At 44.8% G+C, this 16,380-nt stretch overlaps 1 protein-coding gene across 5 annotated transcripts in view; it reads right to left on the reverse strand.

Moving 5' to 3' along the window:
• Positions 1-15,983, reverse strand: part of RUNX1T1 (RUNX1 partner transcriptional co-repressor 1) — a 143,335-nt gene extending 127,352 nt beyond the window's left edge. For 2 of the 5 annotated variants that reach the window (XM_023248600.2, XM_023248593.2), the window contains exon 1: positions 15,429-15,975. Coding sequence is in view for 1 of the 5 variants with exons in the window: in XM_023248595.2 (XP_023104363.1) it covers positions 15,429-15,456 (28 nt within the window). In the remaining 4 variants the exon portion in view is untranslated. Of the gene's footprint in view, positions 1-7,483; positions 7,691-15,428 lie in introns of those variants that run through there. The other 3 variants (XM_023248595.2, XM_023248597.2, XM_045050130.1) reach the window with 3 other exon arrangements.
• Between the last annotated feature and the right edge of the window lie 397 nt (positions 15,984-16,380).

Genomic DNA, 16,380 nt, shown 5'->3' on the forward strand with positions numbered 1-16,380 from the left:
CACTGAGTTTCACGTACACCCACTCATGGATACCTACCACCTCGTTTTGCACAGAGCAGGCATCCATTAAATATTTAGCAATTTATTACTCCCAACTGACAAGCCAGAGTGAATTTTTAATTTTCTTTCAGATCATCTAAAAGGGGTCATTACTAGGACTCCCCAAAGAGCCTATGTGTTTCTTTAAAAATAGGAAAATTTGGGAGCCCCTGGGCAGCTCAGTCAGTTGAACGTCCCACCCTTGATTTCAGCCTAAGTCGTGATCTCAGGATTCGTGAGATCAAGCCCCGAGTCGGGCTCTGCGCTGACAGCATGGAGCCTGCTCGGGATTCTCTCTCTCCCTCTCTCCCTCTCTCCCTCTCTCCCTCTCTCCCCCCCCCTCTCTCTGCCCCTCCCCCACTCATGAACCCTCTCTCTCTCAAAATAAATAGTTTTTTAAAAAAATAGGAGAATTAGGTTTAATGGGTTGCTCATTTTACTGCTCTTTCATTTATATTGTCCTCTGATATTTTATACCTGCTGCCTCTAGCCAAATCCAGGCTCGCTTTGGACAAGTCGACGGAGACTGATCACATCTATGTTCCATTTAGACCTGAATGGACCTACCTATCCTTATTCAATAAAAGGATGAGAATTTATGGTCCATGTTTGCTTCCCATCAGAGGTCAAACCCACATATGGCCAAATCCTCATTTATAAATAAACCCAGCTAGAGATGAGAATGAGAATGTGTGACAGGTACGCAAAAGGTAGTTGAGAATACTTGTCTGACACACGGTAAAAGTTACAGAATCCTAACCGTCACTTAAAAAGAACACTTTCACGGGAAACAAGGATTACTATGTCAGTCTGATAAACACCACATTTCCAGTCCCAATATCATCTGCTGTTCTTCCCAGCTGTGTTTGCTCATCACTGTGTACATAACATATGCATAGATTCAGGAAATAAACTAGCAGTCTTTCATGACCTGTCTTACAGCTCACATCTTCCTAGATCCTGAGGTTAGGGAACGGGGCACAGTACATCTCGTTTTAACCACACGGACCAACCGACTTTCTAAGACTTTGCATTTGAGGTGCAACTTGCACCACACGTGCAGCATCCACTGGGGAATGACCTTCCAGGTGCTGGTACTCGGTCTGCCCAACCGGATGTGCATTCGCAATGCTCTCTGTGCACGACGCTGCTGTGCTGGTTCCCTGGCACCACAACTGTACCCCAGCATTTGCAGGTCCCACGACCTACCTTCTTTCCTAAGATCTCTCCGATCCCCTACCTGAGTGGCACAGGGGCGCTCCCCACAAGGTCTGGTGGCAAAGACTTCTCAAATACTCTTCATAATAGCATCAGACAGCTAGTTTTCCCTCCCCGTGCTCTACCGACCACCTCTAGCCCATCGCTGCGCTCGCACTGTTTCCTCTCCTATGATTAGCGGCCACCCAGCTCTTGCGCTTCTTTAGACAAACTGCCATGACATCTCATGACATTTTCTCTATTATTTCTCTGATGCAATGACCAATCCAGTCAAGTGAGGTGCCAACCAAGAGCTCATACTTTTAAGGCATTCTCCTTGGTGGCCAAAAGAAGAAAAGCAAAATCACTTCAATTTGGCCTCCCACTGAACTCCGAATGCCAACACAAAAGTCTTCTACAACCAGCGAAGCGAAAGTAATTCGCGTGGCTTCCACTGCTAACAAACTTCCAAGTCCTGCCAATTGCAGATATTCCTAGTAAGCAGCAGAAGTTCCTACTGCCATCCTGGATGATAACAAAGTGCTCTCCTTCATCAAATAGTAAGTATGGGAATGCCATAGCTCCAAGGTTCCAAAGAAATCCAGCCTAGTTCCCTCATTGACAATTTCACAAATTAGGCTTAAACTTCTAATAATGCCTAAACTGTTGAAAAACTAAAGCAGGAAATCAAAGTGTTATTGGTAATAACTGGGCACTTAAAACCAATAGCAGACTGTTTCTTCAGACAATACAAATAGGGTAACTTCAGTCTTAGTTAAGAACTGATTCCTAACCAAATGATAATGCGCCCTTGTTCATTTCAGGAAGCTGTTACTTACCAAATTCTCTCCAAAAATGGTTTATAGAGGTCACTTTCTAAATTTCCAAGTGACTTAAGTCCACACCTTGAGACAGCAGGATACGGCGCATGCCTAGTAAGCACAACTAATCACCACCATGGTTTAGCTCCTAGCCCCTCACTCCTGCCCCCAAGCACCAAGTTCATCTTGTCCAGCAGCCATGAGGTAAAAGCATAAAGGCTGTTCTCCTTGAGCAAAACCTGAAATATTTAATTCCTTCTCACCGCATAAACAGACTCATTCCTCCATCATTCACCTCTTAAAAAGGTAGAGTAACAACTAAAATTTTAGACAGTCATCTGAGATCCAGGATGGCTGTGGAAAAAATGTCTCCCCGTGCTCAATGCCACTTCTTTTCAATGGAGGAGAGCGAGGAGATGATGATGTTCTACACTGATTCTATTTCCCAGCCATATGGAGAGGAGATGCGCCCCCAGCTCCAAATGAAAAATTAAGAAATTTTTTCATTCACCTAACCATGGGAAATCCTTAAAAGCCTCCTCTCAGCATCACACACAAACTCATACATGAGAGAGTTGAGAAGCCTAAGGAACACTGAATCTGCCCTTCATCTTACTTCTGAAGAATTCACCTGAAGGCTGGAATGCATCCCAGGCTACACAGCAAAACAGTGACTGAGCTGGAAAGGGAAATCCAGTTTACCCATCCGTCAGGGGAATGCACACACCATATCTTTCTTTTTATAATACAGAGCGTTTTACAGCACACAAGTATAGCTGCACACTCCAAATAGTGCAGAATCCCTCTCCTCTTAGGAAATGACCGGGAAGTTGGACCCGGCCAAGTAGAAGATGTAGAGATCAAAATACAGTATGACCAAGTGTGATGGGCCAAGCCTCGGGGATGAGGGACATTGGGCAGAAGAGAGCTCCAGAGATCAATAAAGGGAATAACAACCTGATTCCTCTTGGCTTTGGTGTGGTGCAGGACGAGGGAACACAATTTAGTAAGGGAAAAGCCTGGATTAGGAGGTACTGAGGGATACAGACTGGCAAACACTTGGGCATATCCAAGGATGTCTATCAGCTAGTAGCCAACTCTGATTCCTAGGCTGGGGTGAGGGCATAAGAAAACAATGGGTGCACAGATCGTGGCTGCTGAGAAGCATATTAAGCCATGTATTCAGAAAATAAACCTCTAATTATTCAAACTTGGGAACAAAGCAGGTGATAAAGTTGGGAGACACAAGAAAATCTCAGGTTTCCATATTAAGGCAAAAGGTCTAGCCAGAAGAGCCACTAAGACATTTCCCAAGTGTTCGAAATGAAGTGATAGGCTGGTTTATAATTGACTTAAAGTCAGTAATGACAACGTATGGGAAGGTTAACTCCAGGCTCACAGCAGATCTCTAATGTTTGTCAGTTCTTCTCTCTCCCAAGACCAACAACTAGGTGGTTGGTCAGTGCACACTCAGAAGAGGTCTAGGACCCAGCTGTTGAAAAATTAATGAATCTAGTCAATCACATTCCCTAAGGTACTTAGAGCTGCTGCGACTGTGGGACAAATGGGAAATTTCTACATCTGTGTCCTCATCCGACAAGATCTATATTCGAAAGGCCCTATTCACTCAACTGGTGATTTGCTTTAGAGAGCTTGACCAATGTGAAATCTCCAAAACAAATGCCTGCTTTATTCCCTCAGGAATTGTATTATAAGGTAATCTCAATTAGAGCTATCAAAGCAGTTTTTGTTTTGTTTTGTTTTGTTTGTAAGTAGATCCCTCACAGTCAGTGAAATTGCTAGTGGTTCTCAGCAGCACTGACCGTTTTCAACTCTGGCAAACAGGAGGGTCTCATGCTTTCAACCTCAACCGTGGCGCATTGCTTTATCAGTGGCTCCGATGTAAGAGCCACTTTATAAAGCATGACCATTCTGAAGAGTCACAAGAAGCTTCCCCCTGTTGACGCCTTACAAGGTACAGAGGCTTCAACGCCGAAGGTGGCTTCAGCACAAAACAACTCGTTACAAGATCACATCCCTAACGCAGACACGTTTCTTTCTTATACTGATATGTGATTCGATACCATTTCTTGAGAGGGGCAAAGAACTTGGTGCTGTACCAGGGAATACACCCCCATGGCTGCCCAGGTCTCTGAAAGATTTGCCACACTTTGGCATCCAACTGGAAATGACATTTCTTAAAAAGCATTATTCTTTGGCTGGTTACATACATGTGATCACAGGTACACACACTCAACACCTCTCCTACCTCTTCTTTGGAGTAGGCATTGCAGAAGAAACGCCGCCTTTGTTAATATCCATCCTACTACTGTGTCCCCATGTCCGTCTTCCCCTTAATCCATTCTGGAGATACTCTGAGCTTAACTATGAAGAGTGTGTCTGGCCATTCAAGTGTCAAGCCATAGCTCTAACTGATCCTATGGAGTGATCACGTCTCCACCTGGACCAATTTCTCTAGCCTCAAGTCAAGCCAAGAGCAGTTGTGGACAGAGTCAATACTGAACCCGATCCAAATGTCATCAGTCTCCCTCCTACCTTAATTCTCTATGCCCAGTTTTACATGGAGAGCAATGCCCTTCATTTTCTTATTAAAGGGATGAAGTATTATTTTTATTATGATTATTTAAGATGTGTGAGGGTTTTCTTAATTAATATTAGATGATTTAAAAAGAACTTGTCTCTCCTAGAAATGTCACTGGTAGAATGCATCCAATTTTTCTCTAATGTGGTGCTTTCCCTGTCCATAAAACTTATTTGATTAGCAGTACTATAGAAGCTAAAGCTTTTGTATGCAGGCACTCAAGCATAATTTAATCATTTTATTTAAGCATGAAAAAAATGATTCTGAAAGCCCTGTTAGGTAAAATATCCCTGATTAGTTTAAACTTACATTTGCAGGTATATTAAAGGTGAAATAAATCACAGAATGCTCAGTATGCAACGGAATAGTGTTAACTTTGTTATAACAGTCAGCAGCAAGTTAAAAATTGTAGTACTGGAGACTGTAAGGAACAGATATCTCAACTTAAATAACTATATTTAAGCAGATTATTTAAAAACAAATTTTGTTTTGTGTGAACCCTTTTTATATTACCAGGATTTTCACCTATGGAAACCTCTTTCACAGTCAAACAAGATAAGGTCCTAATTGCATAATACCATTTATCTGCTGAGGCTAAAAGTGCCAACAAATGAAAATGCACATGAGGCAAGAGATTGTCAGAATAGAAAATTGTCTTTTTTTTTTAATTTTTTTTTGTTTTTTTGTTTTTAAATAACCCACTCACACTAACAAAAGACTGCAGTAGCTTCCAAATTATAGGCTGTTATTTTTAGTGGAAGTGGCTCAATATTCATATTGGAGCAGATGCAGCGGTTTAACAAAACAGCTCTTCAAATCCTGCACAAATTGAAAACAGGAAAACTGATTGCATTTTCTCTTATCACTTTCCTTTTCTGAATTGACACTTTTGGCCTTCTGAAAATTTACACATGGCTTTCATCTCAACAGCACCTGCTGATCAAATAGAAACCTAACATTTTCATGAAAATGGTATAAAGGACTAGTTTTGTTCTAAACACTGCAAAGGGCATCAGTCACCTACTTGATGGCAACAATTGCTGTGTATAAAGCATATTCACGATAGTTTTATATTTTCATTGAACTTTTTAAAAAATACGTTAAGTCCCTTCTGCTTTTTTCCCCATATTCACTTCTGTATGACTCAAATTTCTTTGACTCAGTTTTGCCTAATACTTAGTTGTGTTATGCAAAGACTATGTGAAGTGTATAAAAGGACAGATTATACTAAGAAGATAACAAAAATACTTACTATTTTCTCTGCCTCTGCTTGGAATATACACATATTTGTTTTTACTGATTACGGTCTACACCATGTATATGGGCATAAAAGACATATATATCCAATTTTCGCTTTTGTACCCACCAAAAGAAAAGAGGAAACAAAAAAGTTGAAGTCAGGCCCTATTTTGGAAGGGGTCTTACATATTCTTTTATAGATACAGATTTAGCAGGTGCTCTAATGTCTGAGTGCCCCGGACTGGGGCAGCACAGTTAATACCCAAGCACAAGCTGGTAAACACCTACGTGATGTGACCAACTGCTCTCTGGAGTTATCTGAGACCAGGTAAAGATCAATCTTGAAAATGGGTATCCTTATATGTACTATGTGCAAGATTAATAGCTGGGCTGCAGCTCAGATTTTTAAACAAAAGTGTTCCACATGTTTCTCTGTGACACCCCATTCTGGGTAAAATTAAAGGTGCTCGTGAGACATGCTACCTGTCGGTTTCTTAGCCAAAAGAGCTCTACCCCTTCTGAAGGATTCCGGGTTGTCCATTCCCATTCTGCCTGGGTGATAAGGTAACCTGAAGGCAGAAATGACATACGGTAATGTATGTGCCACTCTGGCCAGTTGGTCTGTGAATTTCAGTGTTTCATCATGCTCACTGAGGCAACAGCAAACCTGAAATGTCAATATGCTCAGTCAATGGAAGTGAAATAATGGGTCTCTATTGTCTTACCCAATCGATCTGCCGCCTTCAACAAGGAAACATGCCCCCCCTGGCTTTAAACAAATTTTAATTAGGCTTTTAGTTACTGGATCATATTTACCTATGAAAACACCTATGTTGATGATGTGTAGGAGGCAAACGATAATTTCTTCACTCTTGTCCATTTTAAGAACATTACAAAGTTGATACCGTAATTTTTTGAAAGACACTCTTGAGTCAATAAAACATTTTTTCACTCTTCTTTTTTTAAACCCACTCCAAGGAAAAAACTCCGTGTTTCAAATCCAAAATACAAATCTAACTAACAGCGTCAGAATGATGTTTTTTTCCTCCAAACCATGTTGAAACCACACCATAAAATCAACCAATTGCATATTAAAAGTAGCCTTCATTCCCTTTGCTCACTCATTCAAGTAGGCACCACCGTTAACATCAATCCAACACCCATTCAAAACAAGTCACACAAAACCAAACACGAAGGATCAATTCCAAAAGCCACTACCCTTTTTGCTCAGTTTATCAATCCTAAACCGAGGGGGTACATGAAACTCCAGTTAAAATAAGGGAGATGGCAGTGACAGCGGGGAGGGGTGGAGGATGAAGAGAGAATAAGACATTTAAGTCATTCAGTTTCGCCTAAGTTCCACGGCCCTTCCCTGCACCACAAGAGAGACAGGCTCACCTTAAAATAAAAATTAAAATAAACTAATCAAGTTGTTAAGCAGCTTTTTTCTCTCCCCTCTTCATCTAAAGGCTTCAGCATTCAGTCAATAAATAATCTATTGTTCCCCCTTTATCGAGTCTCTTTAAACCTATTCAGACTGGCAAAACTAAACCCAATTAAAGATAAGGCCCTCCGGTAATCTCACCTCGGTGAGTCCTGTCTGGATAGCAGAGGTGATGGGAGATAGCGTCCAGGCCAGGACTGATGCCTCCTCCTCAACCCCACACAACAAAAGGCAGATTTCTCTTTCTCCCTCTGCTAATCTTTAAATGTAAATTCTCTCCGCCAGCTAAGAGGAGCGACAGATAACATGTTACATCTTCACTTCTCCTGGTCTTATCGACTTCTGAATCATTTGGAAAGGGAGAGAGGGAAAGAGAAAAGCAGCTTCCCCGCTCCCCCCACCCCCCCCTTCCCACCCCTCCTTCCTCCCCGCTCGCCTCCCCTCCCCGTTCACGGAGATTACCTTCTGGCAAAGGAGCGCAGGAGAGGCGGCCGCAGCCGAGGCGGCACCCAGACCGCGGCTTTGTATTCATTAAACACACATCGGAGCTTATCAGAAGTAAAAGGCTTGTCAGGATGGCACATTGTGTGTGAGTGAGTGTGTGAGCGCAGGAGGGAGAGGAGAGAAGCCAACGTGCATCAGGGTGATTACAATATCAGCAGGGCCCAGATGGAAGCAGGAAAATAAACAGAGGGTGCGTGTGAGACGGAGCGGGAGAGGGAGGAAAAGTGGGAGAGAGGGAGCGAGGGAGAGGGGAGAGACACAGGCTGGAGGGAAGAAACCAAAAGGGATGGAGGGGGTGGGGGCTCAGGCCCCAGGATGGGGGGGGTGGCCAGTGGGCACAAGGTACCCCAACGCTGGCTGAGGGTGACAGCCGGCGCTGGGGGTTGCCTACAATCCCCAAAACTGGCCCCTCCTCCCAGAAAAAGGGAGGAATGCAGACTAGCAAACTGCATCGCCCAGGTTCCAGGGCCAGACTGTGACCGTTCTGGAGGTTCTGTCAAGGTCAGAAGGGATCAAGAGTCCCCTTTTCGGCAGAGCATAACAATGAGACATTCACCACCTCACCTCCATTCGAATTGCCACAATTTGCAAAACAAACCTATTTGAGCCCTCACAGCAGTTACTGCAGTCTTCCAGACCAACCTCAAGTGGAAGTTCTTGTCCCTTTCTTTGCGGGCCCCAGCACTCCTAAATTCCAGCCCTCCCCTACCCATGCCAATGGAGATGGACACAGATCTGAAATGTCTTTCCCTGGGCTTGAAAGTGTCCCAGCAGAAGACTTGTGCAGCCAGCATCCCTGTGATAAGAAGGACCACTTGTGATTGGTAGCTACAGGTGACTTAGACACCTGCTCCACCTCCAGAAATTGTGTTGGGGGAGGGGGTTCCCTATGTATACATCTGAGAGTCTATTTTGGAGGTGGGAATTTGAAATTGAGGCAATCAATCTCAGCCTGAGCTGCTTCACAGCTCTTCACCCACCCAGAGCCCGAGAATCAATCAGAGAACAAGCAAGAGCTAATGTTCCTCCGTCAGACCAGAGTTCACCCTCCACCCCAGCAGGGTCAGGAGGGAGATACACCTGAGTAGTCCCATGGGAGCCCCTTTTCACTTTTAAATGCACCCATCAGACAATCTGAACATCTGATCAGATCCTTAATGGAGTGCAGATAATGCAGCAAAGAAGGTTATTTTATTGGGGGAAGGGGGCGTATTTGGTTGTGTTGTATTTCAAGGCACTGAAGCTTGGTTAAGAAGCTCTCACTGCAGTATGAAGAGAGCAAGTTCAGAATGAAGGAGCCAATAAACTGCATAATTGTGCATGACATACACCGTAACCCCAGCCGCAGTGAAACTCCGGGTTATAACATAGCTTACATAGGGATCTTGATAGAAAGGGACAAAACGGTAGCAGGGAGGGAAGCATAAGGCTACTTAGTAGAGAAAAACACAGAAAAGGAAGACAGTCTCTTAGAGACAAATTTGAGAAGAGGCATTGTTTCATCACCACTCCCCTGCAGAACACTTTGCCAAAAACCAGTTTCATGTGTGGTGGACCCCACCCCCCACCCCCACCCCCACCCAACCCCATGCGCCCACCCCAAGAAAAGAATTAAGAAAAACTTGACAGGTAAGGCAAAGTGAAAATAAGCTGGACATAGGTGGGGGGAAGGGCACGTGTGAAAAATCTTGTCATGCAATGAATGTCAGATAAAAAGGGGTCTGCCACAATCCTCCAGTAATCCAATAATGTGGAAAACCTCGTGGTTATCACTGAGACGAGAACAAGGTAATATTTCTCCATAAATCTTCAAAAAGTGGCCAGGTTCAGTAGTTAGAGAGGGGTGCAAGTGTAGGAAGTAAGCCATTTGGCAGGGCACCTTACAAAATCAAGTGAACTTTAAATGGGTGAAAATCGGTCATTCTGACATGTTTTAAGTTGAATAACAGATTTCTGGAGTATCATTTGAGTTCTCATAAAAGCTCACCTTTCACCTTTTCTCTAGCTGTTACAGAAAACTGCATTCAGAATAACCAGACGCAATCACACATACCTTCCTCTTTATAACATTTTAGTTAGATCAATTTGGACACAGCCGACATGCAAATACCTGTAAAACCAACACAACTCTAGGAAGAAGACAAATACAACTTACAAATGCCCACTACATTTTTACAAGCTCTTGGGGGGACAAAATGCTATTTAGAAAAACAAAACAACGCACTCCTAGTTTCAAACCCAGAAAAGGCTTACATTTTTTTTTTTTTTTAAGCATCCAAACACTAAAGGCAGGAAGAAAACTGTGCAAAACCTAATCTGCCAATGTTCTTATTCTGTACATGCACAGCACTCCTAGTACCACCTTGTTTGTTCATTGACTTTTGGCTCACAGTTCTAGAAAAGATCAACCAATTCTCAAATGGGAAGAATCCATGACTCTCTTCCAAAGCAAATACTTTGCTGCAAAGCGTTCAATTAAAAAAAAAAAAAAAAAGAACACCATATAATAATCAAGAAGCATAATCACAGAATCAGCGTACAACAGAAAGTGGTTTCTATAATCACAGCTGTCTTAAAGTCCAAGCTGGAGACCAGAAATCTTAATTTCAACTAGTTCTTTTCTTAATAATAGGTTACCTTCCTATAAGAGCAAGAAGTCCATCTGCCCCAGGCAGATAAGTTTGGGAGCATTAATTCAGATAAAAATCTAGCATTTTCTTTCTTTCTTTGAGTATGTGAATTCTAGTGTGCTATAATGTGAGAATTCCAACATATGACCATTATGGCATAATATCTCATTGCTCAGCTTGTCATTATTTCATTTGTAATTCTTATGTTAATTATGTTCATAATTACTATAAACAGATGTGGTAGACATTCATGTGACCTTTCATTGCAGAACGCATTCCTCACTCGTTTTGCTTTAATTTCTCATGGATGTGAAACAGAAATGCAGATAAAAGAAAAAAAGCTTTCTAATGTTCCAATGTCTTACGCACCTAAGTTAAAACAAAACCTCCCTTCTTCATCTGCATTTCAACACATTAGAATATTCTTAACATTTAAGCTGCTTTACAGCACATTTTTAAATTGTACACTGAACCTCACTGCTACTCACGAAATTGTAGCTGGGGATGGCAAACAAAGGCTAGCATCCATGCCTAAGTTGTTTGTCCTTTTTATTTTTATTTTTTTGAATATCAAAGGTTAACGCAGCAGAATTGTGCTTCAAAACCAAGTGCCTAGCAGCTACATACCGATTTATTCACTCATAACTCAACCATCACCCTCTTTACATAAAACGCATTTACAATAAAATCAGTATGGATTTCATTAGCTGAAAACCTCCTCGAATTTCATTTCTTTGGCCCTAATCTATAATTAGTGTGGACAGACAGGTGCAAACCCTTCTCTTCTACAGATGGCCACTGGAAATGGTGCAAAGTAGCTCCTTCTGTTTAAACAACACAGAGATAACCTGCTCTGTCTTATCACTTACAATTACCTCCATTAAACTGAACTAATGTTTGCTTTAATAAAATGTTCACTGTTCTTTAAACATTATTTAGGAACTCTTATATTAATGGCTGTAAAAAAGTGAAGTTGGAAGGTGTCTCTTTGGGTAATAATAACTTATTCTGGATAAAATATTCCCAGTGATGGATAATACCAGGTTCACAAAGGTGTTTCAGTGGATCTAACGTTGTTCATTATTTTGCATAAATAGGGTCAAATACGATATTTTTAAAAGGCACTCAAGTGACAATTTAACAAGTGTGGGGTGGGGGGGGGGACACATTTTTCCTCAAGTTTAGACGTATGACAGGTTTAATTTTTTTCTTACAGATTTTAACTTGCTAGTAAAGAACATAACTTAAAATCCTGGGTTGCTTTCAAAGGATATTTATGTTCACTTAATTTTATGTATTTAACTTCTGATCAATGACTCTGAAAGTTGTATTAAGTTCATCATTTTTAAGCCACGTGTAAAAAATTAACTATGACTATAAGTGCACTCTGTAAGCACATGGTTAAAAATTACTCCGTTCCATAATAAATCACTTGTATGAAGCCAGAGATCACGTCTCTCTGCTTCTGCTATCAATAAAGCCTGTGGATCACTATATGAGGAATAAGGTGTCCATAAAACAAAAGAACTTTTAAACACCCAAACAGCAATAAATAGCTTTTCTCACTGAACTTACATAACTTACAGTAATAGACTCCAGTAAAATGCAACTGACTCGGGGTTTTTTTCACATGCAAATCCTGCAGGTGCCAATTTTTCAGACTGCTTTGCTATGAAGAGCTATGTTGCCTGCATAAAACCTCAATGAAGAAGGCTCCGTATTCAGTGCCTGTCAGCTGATGTTCATATCAAAGAAGTGAGAAACAGGATTTGACAGTGAAGAATGTCCTAAACTGACAACCACTGGCCAGCATTCCTATTGGAAGCATTTCTTTCTCGTGATCCCTTTTCAATGTTTAAAAAAAAAAAAAAAAAGTGAGTCTTTTTTTTGGCTAAGCTTCTATTTTCCAATAAAATAAATGATAATGGCATCTTACGTTTGTGTATTTCTTTGCAATTTTGAAGGGCTCTTTTCTCTGCAAACATGAAGACTAACCCCCTCGATGGGAGAGCTCATCATCCAATGCTGGCATTAAGAGCAAGATTTCACTTTTCTTCAGGAAAGACAAATCGTGAAAATATTAAAAAGCTGCAGTGCTGTGGCTGCAACCACACACTGCCCTACTCTCTCCAGCAACTTCCAATTGAATAGTGCAGTTTGCATTGTATTGCAAGTATAATGCCTCTTGTTAGGAAGGTCCTTTAAGAATCGTTTTTGAAAAATCAAATTAATAGCAAGTGTTAGTGGGTCACAGAGACCACGCTGACAAAGGAAAATATCATTTCAAAGACTTCTGGGCTGCTTTGAGTTGTCCAAACATTAAGGAAAAAATAGACCATTTTCCCCATTGCTTTTATTAGATGTGAACTGGACTAGGTGTGGAGAAATACACACTCAAATGCTCCCACTCAATATTTAGCTTTCCACATAAAGTGCTGTCTAAATGGTTTACAACAAAATTATTAATGCTTAAACAAAGGCTTTTAATATAAAGTTCTTCTCTTAGCATAAATCTTAGGTAAAGTCGGTTTTTAACATGCACCCAGAATGAGCCTGATTCCTGGGTTACTGGGTTGGAATTTTCTCTTTTGAAAGAATAAACCAAAGAAATACCAAATGTTAAATACAGTACAAGTAAATCAATGATAGTCTTCAAGTTCCTCAGCATCCATCCTGGCTGTAAGAAAAGCCTGGGTCAAACTAAGATTCCCTGATGAATCCTGGGTGAGATGATCAGACCTCCCTTAAAAAATAACAACCACTAAAAAAAAGGAAAGGAAACCAGACAGCCCTATCTATGCTATTTGAAAGCCCCGGTAATGTTAATACCAAATTAGACTTTCAGGAGAAATCAGGGGGAAAATCCACAGAAGTATGAATTTGCTGCTGTTTGTCCACATCACAGCTGACATAAACGCCCAGGTTGGGGCTATGATGGTTTAAGAAACAATGGTGTTTGTTGACCTTTTCTAAGGAACTGTGTGACAGGAGAAACTGGGCACAGCAGAATACTCACATGGTCAAGGCAAAACACAGAGATAAACTAAAAGGAGGCCCCCAACACTAACAAACCGTTTATCACAGAGAAGCTGGTCAATTTGTATTCTAGTGAGTGTGGGCTCACTGGGCACAGAACCAGTTCCACTCCTGTTTTATGCAAAAGGAGGGGGAAGATAATAAAAGCCACTGAGTGCACTTAAAAAGCATACAGATGTTTAAAAGGAGACTAGGAGAGGGGAAAAGAAAACAAAAAACAAAAACCTGTAAAACAGATTTCAGTTCACACAGAAGGTAGAAAGAAAATGCTTTGGTCAGCAACCCGACCTTTATCAGGGGATAAATCAATTTGCAGCAGCTGTGGACAGCCATTTATACACAGGCCCTGGGCAGATTAATTAAGGGAAGCGAAGTTAAAAATTCAAGGGGGCTCAGAGTTACATTAAGCACATGAAGTTGGTCTGAAGTGGCCTCTCCAGCTCTCCTGGTCCTCACTCCCTCGCCCTGGCCTCAGTGACTGGTCGTGCAGGAAAGGAATACTAGCTATTCCTTAAAGCGACATTCTGCAGGTTCCCTCAGGGAGCAGCAGCCAGGCTGGGGCAAGCTGGGATTTGAGGTGCCCAATCTTTAAAAAAAAAAAGGCTACGTTCTAAAGACTTCTCCCCTATGCTCAGCAAGGAATAAGGAGATCGAGGGCTGCGAGGCTCCCCAGGCAAACCCTGCAAGCTGAAAGGCCTGGGGCGGAGGGGGTGGATACTATTTTTAGTAACAGTCTTGGTTCACATCCTACTTCCCGGCATCCCAGTACTCAAACTTTTCCAAGGGTTGACCGCCCTTACCAAGGAAAAAAAAAAAAAAAGGAAGAAGAAAAGAAAATAAAGAAAGGAAAGGAAAAAAAGGGGGGGGGGGGTTCAAAAAATGGACTTAAGCGCTTTGGGCCGACACAACCGTCTCTGCTTAAGGCGTCCTGGCCAGCGCAAAGTCCGCCCCGGGAGAGGGGTCTGGGCGCGCCAACCAACCCAGTCCTTTAAGGTTCGCGGAGAGCGGTTGGCGGCGGGACCCGGGCGCCTCACCAGACCGGCTTCTGGAAAACGAAAGGAATTCGCGGACGCGGCTCCCCGTCTGCGCTCCGCTGGGCAGCAGCCGCCCGGCACAAAGCTCCGCGCCCCGCTCGGGAGCCGCGAGGCCGAGTCGGGGATGCGAGGAGGGCCCCCCCAAAGGGCGAGGGCCCCGAGCGGAAGTCAAGGCAGGTGCGACGCTGCCCAGCGATCGCCGGCGATGGAGTCCCGGACCCGTCCGGGGTGAGAGATGCCCGGTCGGGAGACTCCGCCCGCCCCCTACCCGGGGGCTTCCGGCTCGAGCACCCCAAACGCCCAGTAGTAACAGGGAAAGTTCTCAGGCGGGTGCAGGGCGCCCAGATGCCGCTAAAAACACCCGGACCACAGTCGCAGCCGGGTCTCAAAGTTAACACTCTGCCTCTCCTGCTCTTACAGCTAAGTTTTCCACCATCGAAACATGCCTCTCCCTTCTAGTTAAAACCCCCCACGACGCTGGTTCAGGGCCACCTGCCAAACGCACCGTGGGCACCTTGACCAGTTGTTCTGTCCGGGGGTGGGGGGTGGGAGCTACGCAACATCTTCCTGCTTACATGCCGCTATGATGGAGAGGAAAGAAAAAAATATTTGTGAAAGAAGACTGCGCGGGGAATCAAAGAGCGAAAATTGCATCCTTAGCTGACCCGTGAAGTTCAGTGTCATCTCCTACTGGAATCACCCACGATGTTCCCCTCGGCCCGTGTGTTGTCCTACCCTAGCTGAGCGACAAGCACAGCCTGCAGCCTCTCGGCCGAATAATCCAAATGAAGATGACGGTCATCAGAATAATAATTAACCGTAATAGCCGGGGGCCCGTCCCCGCCGCCCGCCCGCCGGCCCAGCCCTCCCGCGGGCACTTACACTGCACTGGGCTGGAGAGTCCCACCATCCGCCACGGGCTCCGAGCTGCAAATAAAACTTCCCGTCGTCTCGGCCGGCCCGCGGGGCGAGGGGGCGAGGGCGCGGCGCTCCTTCCCCAGCGAGGCCAGAGTGTCCGCGGCCACTCGCCCACGCGCGCTCGCCTCGAGGCCGCGGAGTCGCCGGCGGAGCGCCTGCGGCCGTCCGGCGCTGCGCACTGTGAGCTGCGGTGCAAAAAGCCCGGGGTCGGGGACGCCAGCCAAACGCAGCCTCCACGCAGAACCCAAGACTTGCGGAGCTCCGCTCCCCTCCTCCCGCCTCCCTCCCTCCCTCCGCTTTTCTGTTGTTGCTGCTGTGGCAGACAAATGTGATGTGGGGCGCAGGGAATTGCCACTGTCACAGGCGGCGTCTGCGTCTGCCTCGCCCGCCCTCGCTCACTCTCGAGGAAGGCGACGCATTTATCTGCAGGGCGGCCGGGCGTCCGCCGGGGAGCAGGAGCGCCGCGCGCTGTGCGCAGAGAGCGCCCGCACCAGGCCGGCCCCGGCGCGCGCCCGCGCCCCGGGCGCCGCGGCCGCTCGGGAGGGAGGCGGCGGCGCGGCCGCTACCAGGTGCAGGGGGGAGGGCCCGCGGCGGGGTGGGGGGGGAAGTGGAGGTGGGAGACATCTGTGTCGTGCAGGGGTCACGGAGGTCAAGTATATGTTAACAATGGGCAGGCCCGGCTCGCTAGGGCGCGCGGGCGGGCGGCCTCCCTCCCAGCCTCGCCCTCTCCTGTGCAGGCTGGACGTGAGGCTGGCTCCCTAATGATGCCTTCCCGGGCCGCCTGCTCTCCGGCGGCCCGAGTGCCCTGCAGTAACCCAAGACGACCACTTTCCCCGGCCATCTGGAGCGCTCCTGGCTGCCCTGCCTGCGTCTCATCACTGGCTGGAGAGACAGCTCTGCTAGAAATCAAGCCACT

The sequence above is a fragment of the Felis catus genome, chromosome F2 (assembly GCF_018350175.1).
Source record: "Felis catus isolate Fca126 chromosome F2, F.catus_Fca126_mat1.0, whole genome shotgun sequence".
Classification (NCBI taxonomy): domain Eukaryota; kingdom Metazoa; phylum Chordata; class Mammalia; order Carnivora; family Felidae; genus Felis; species Felis catus.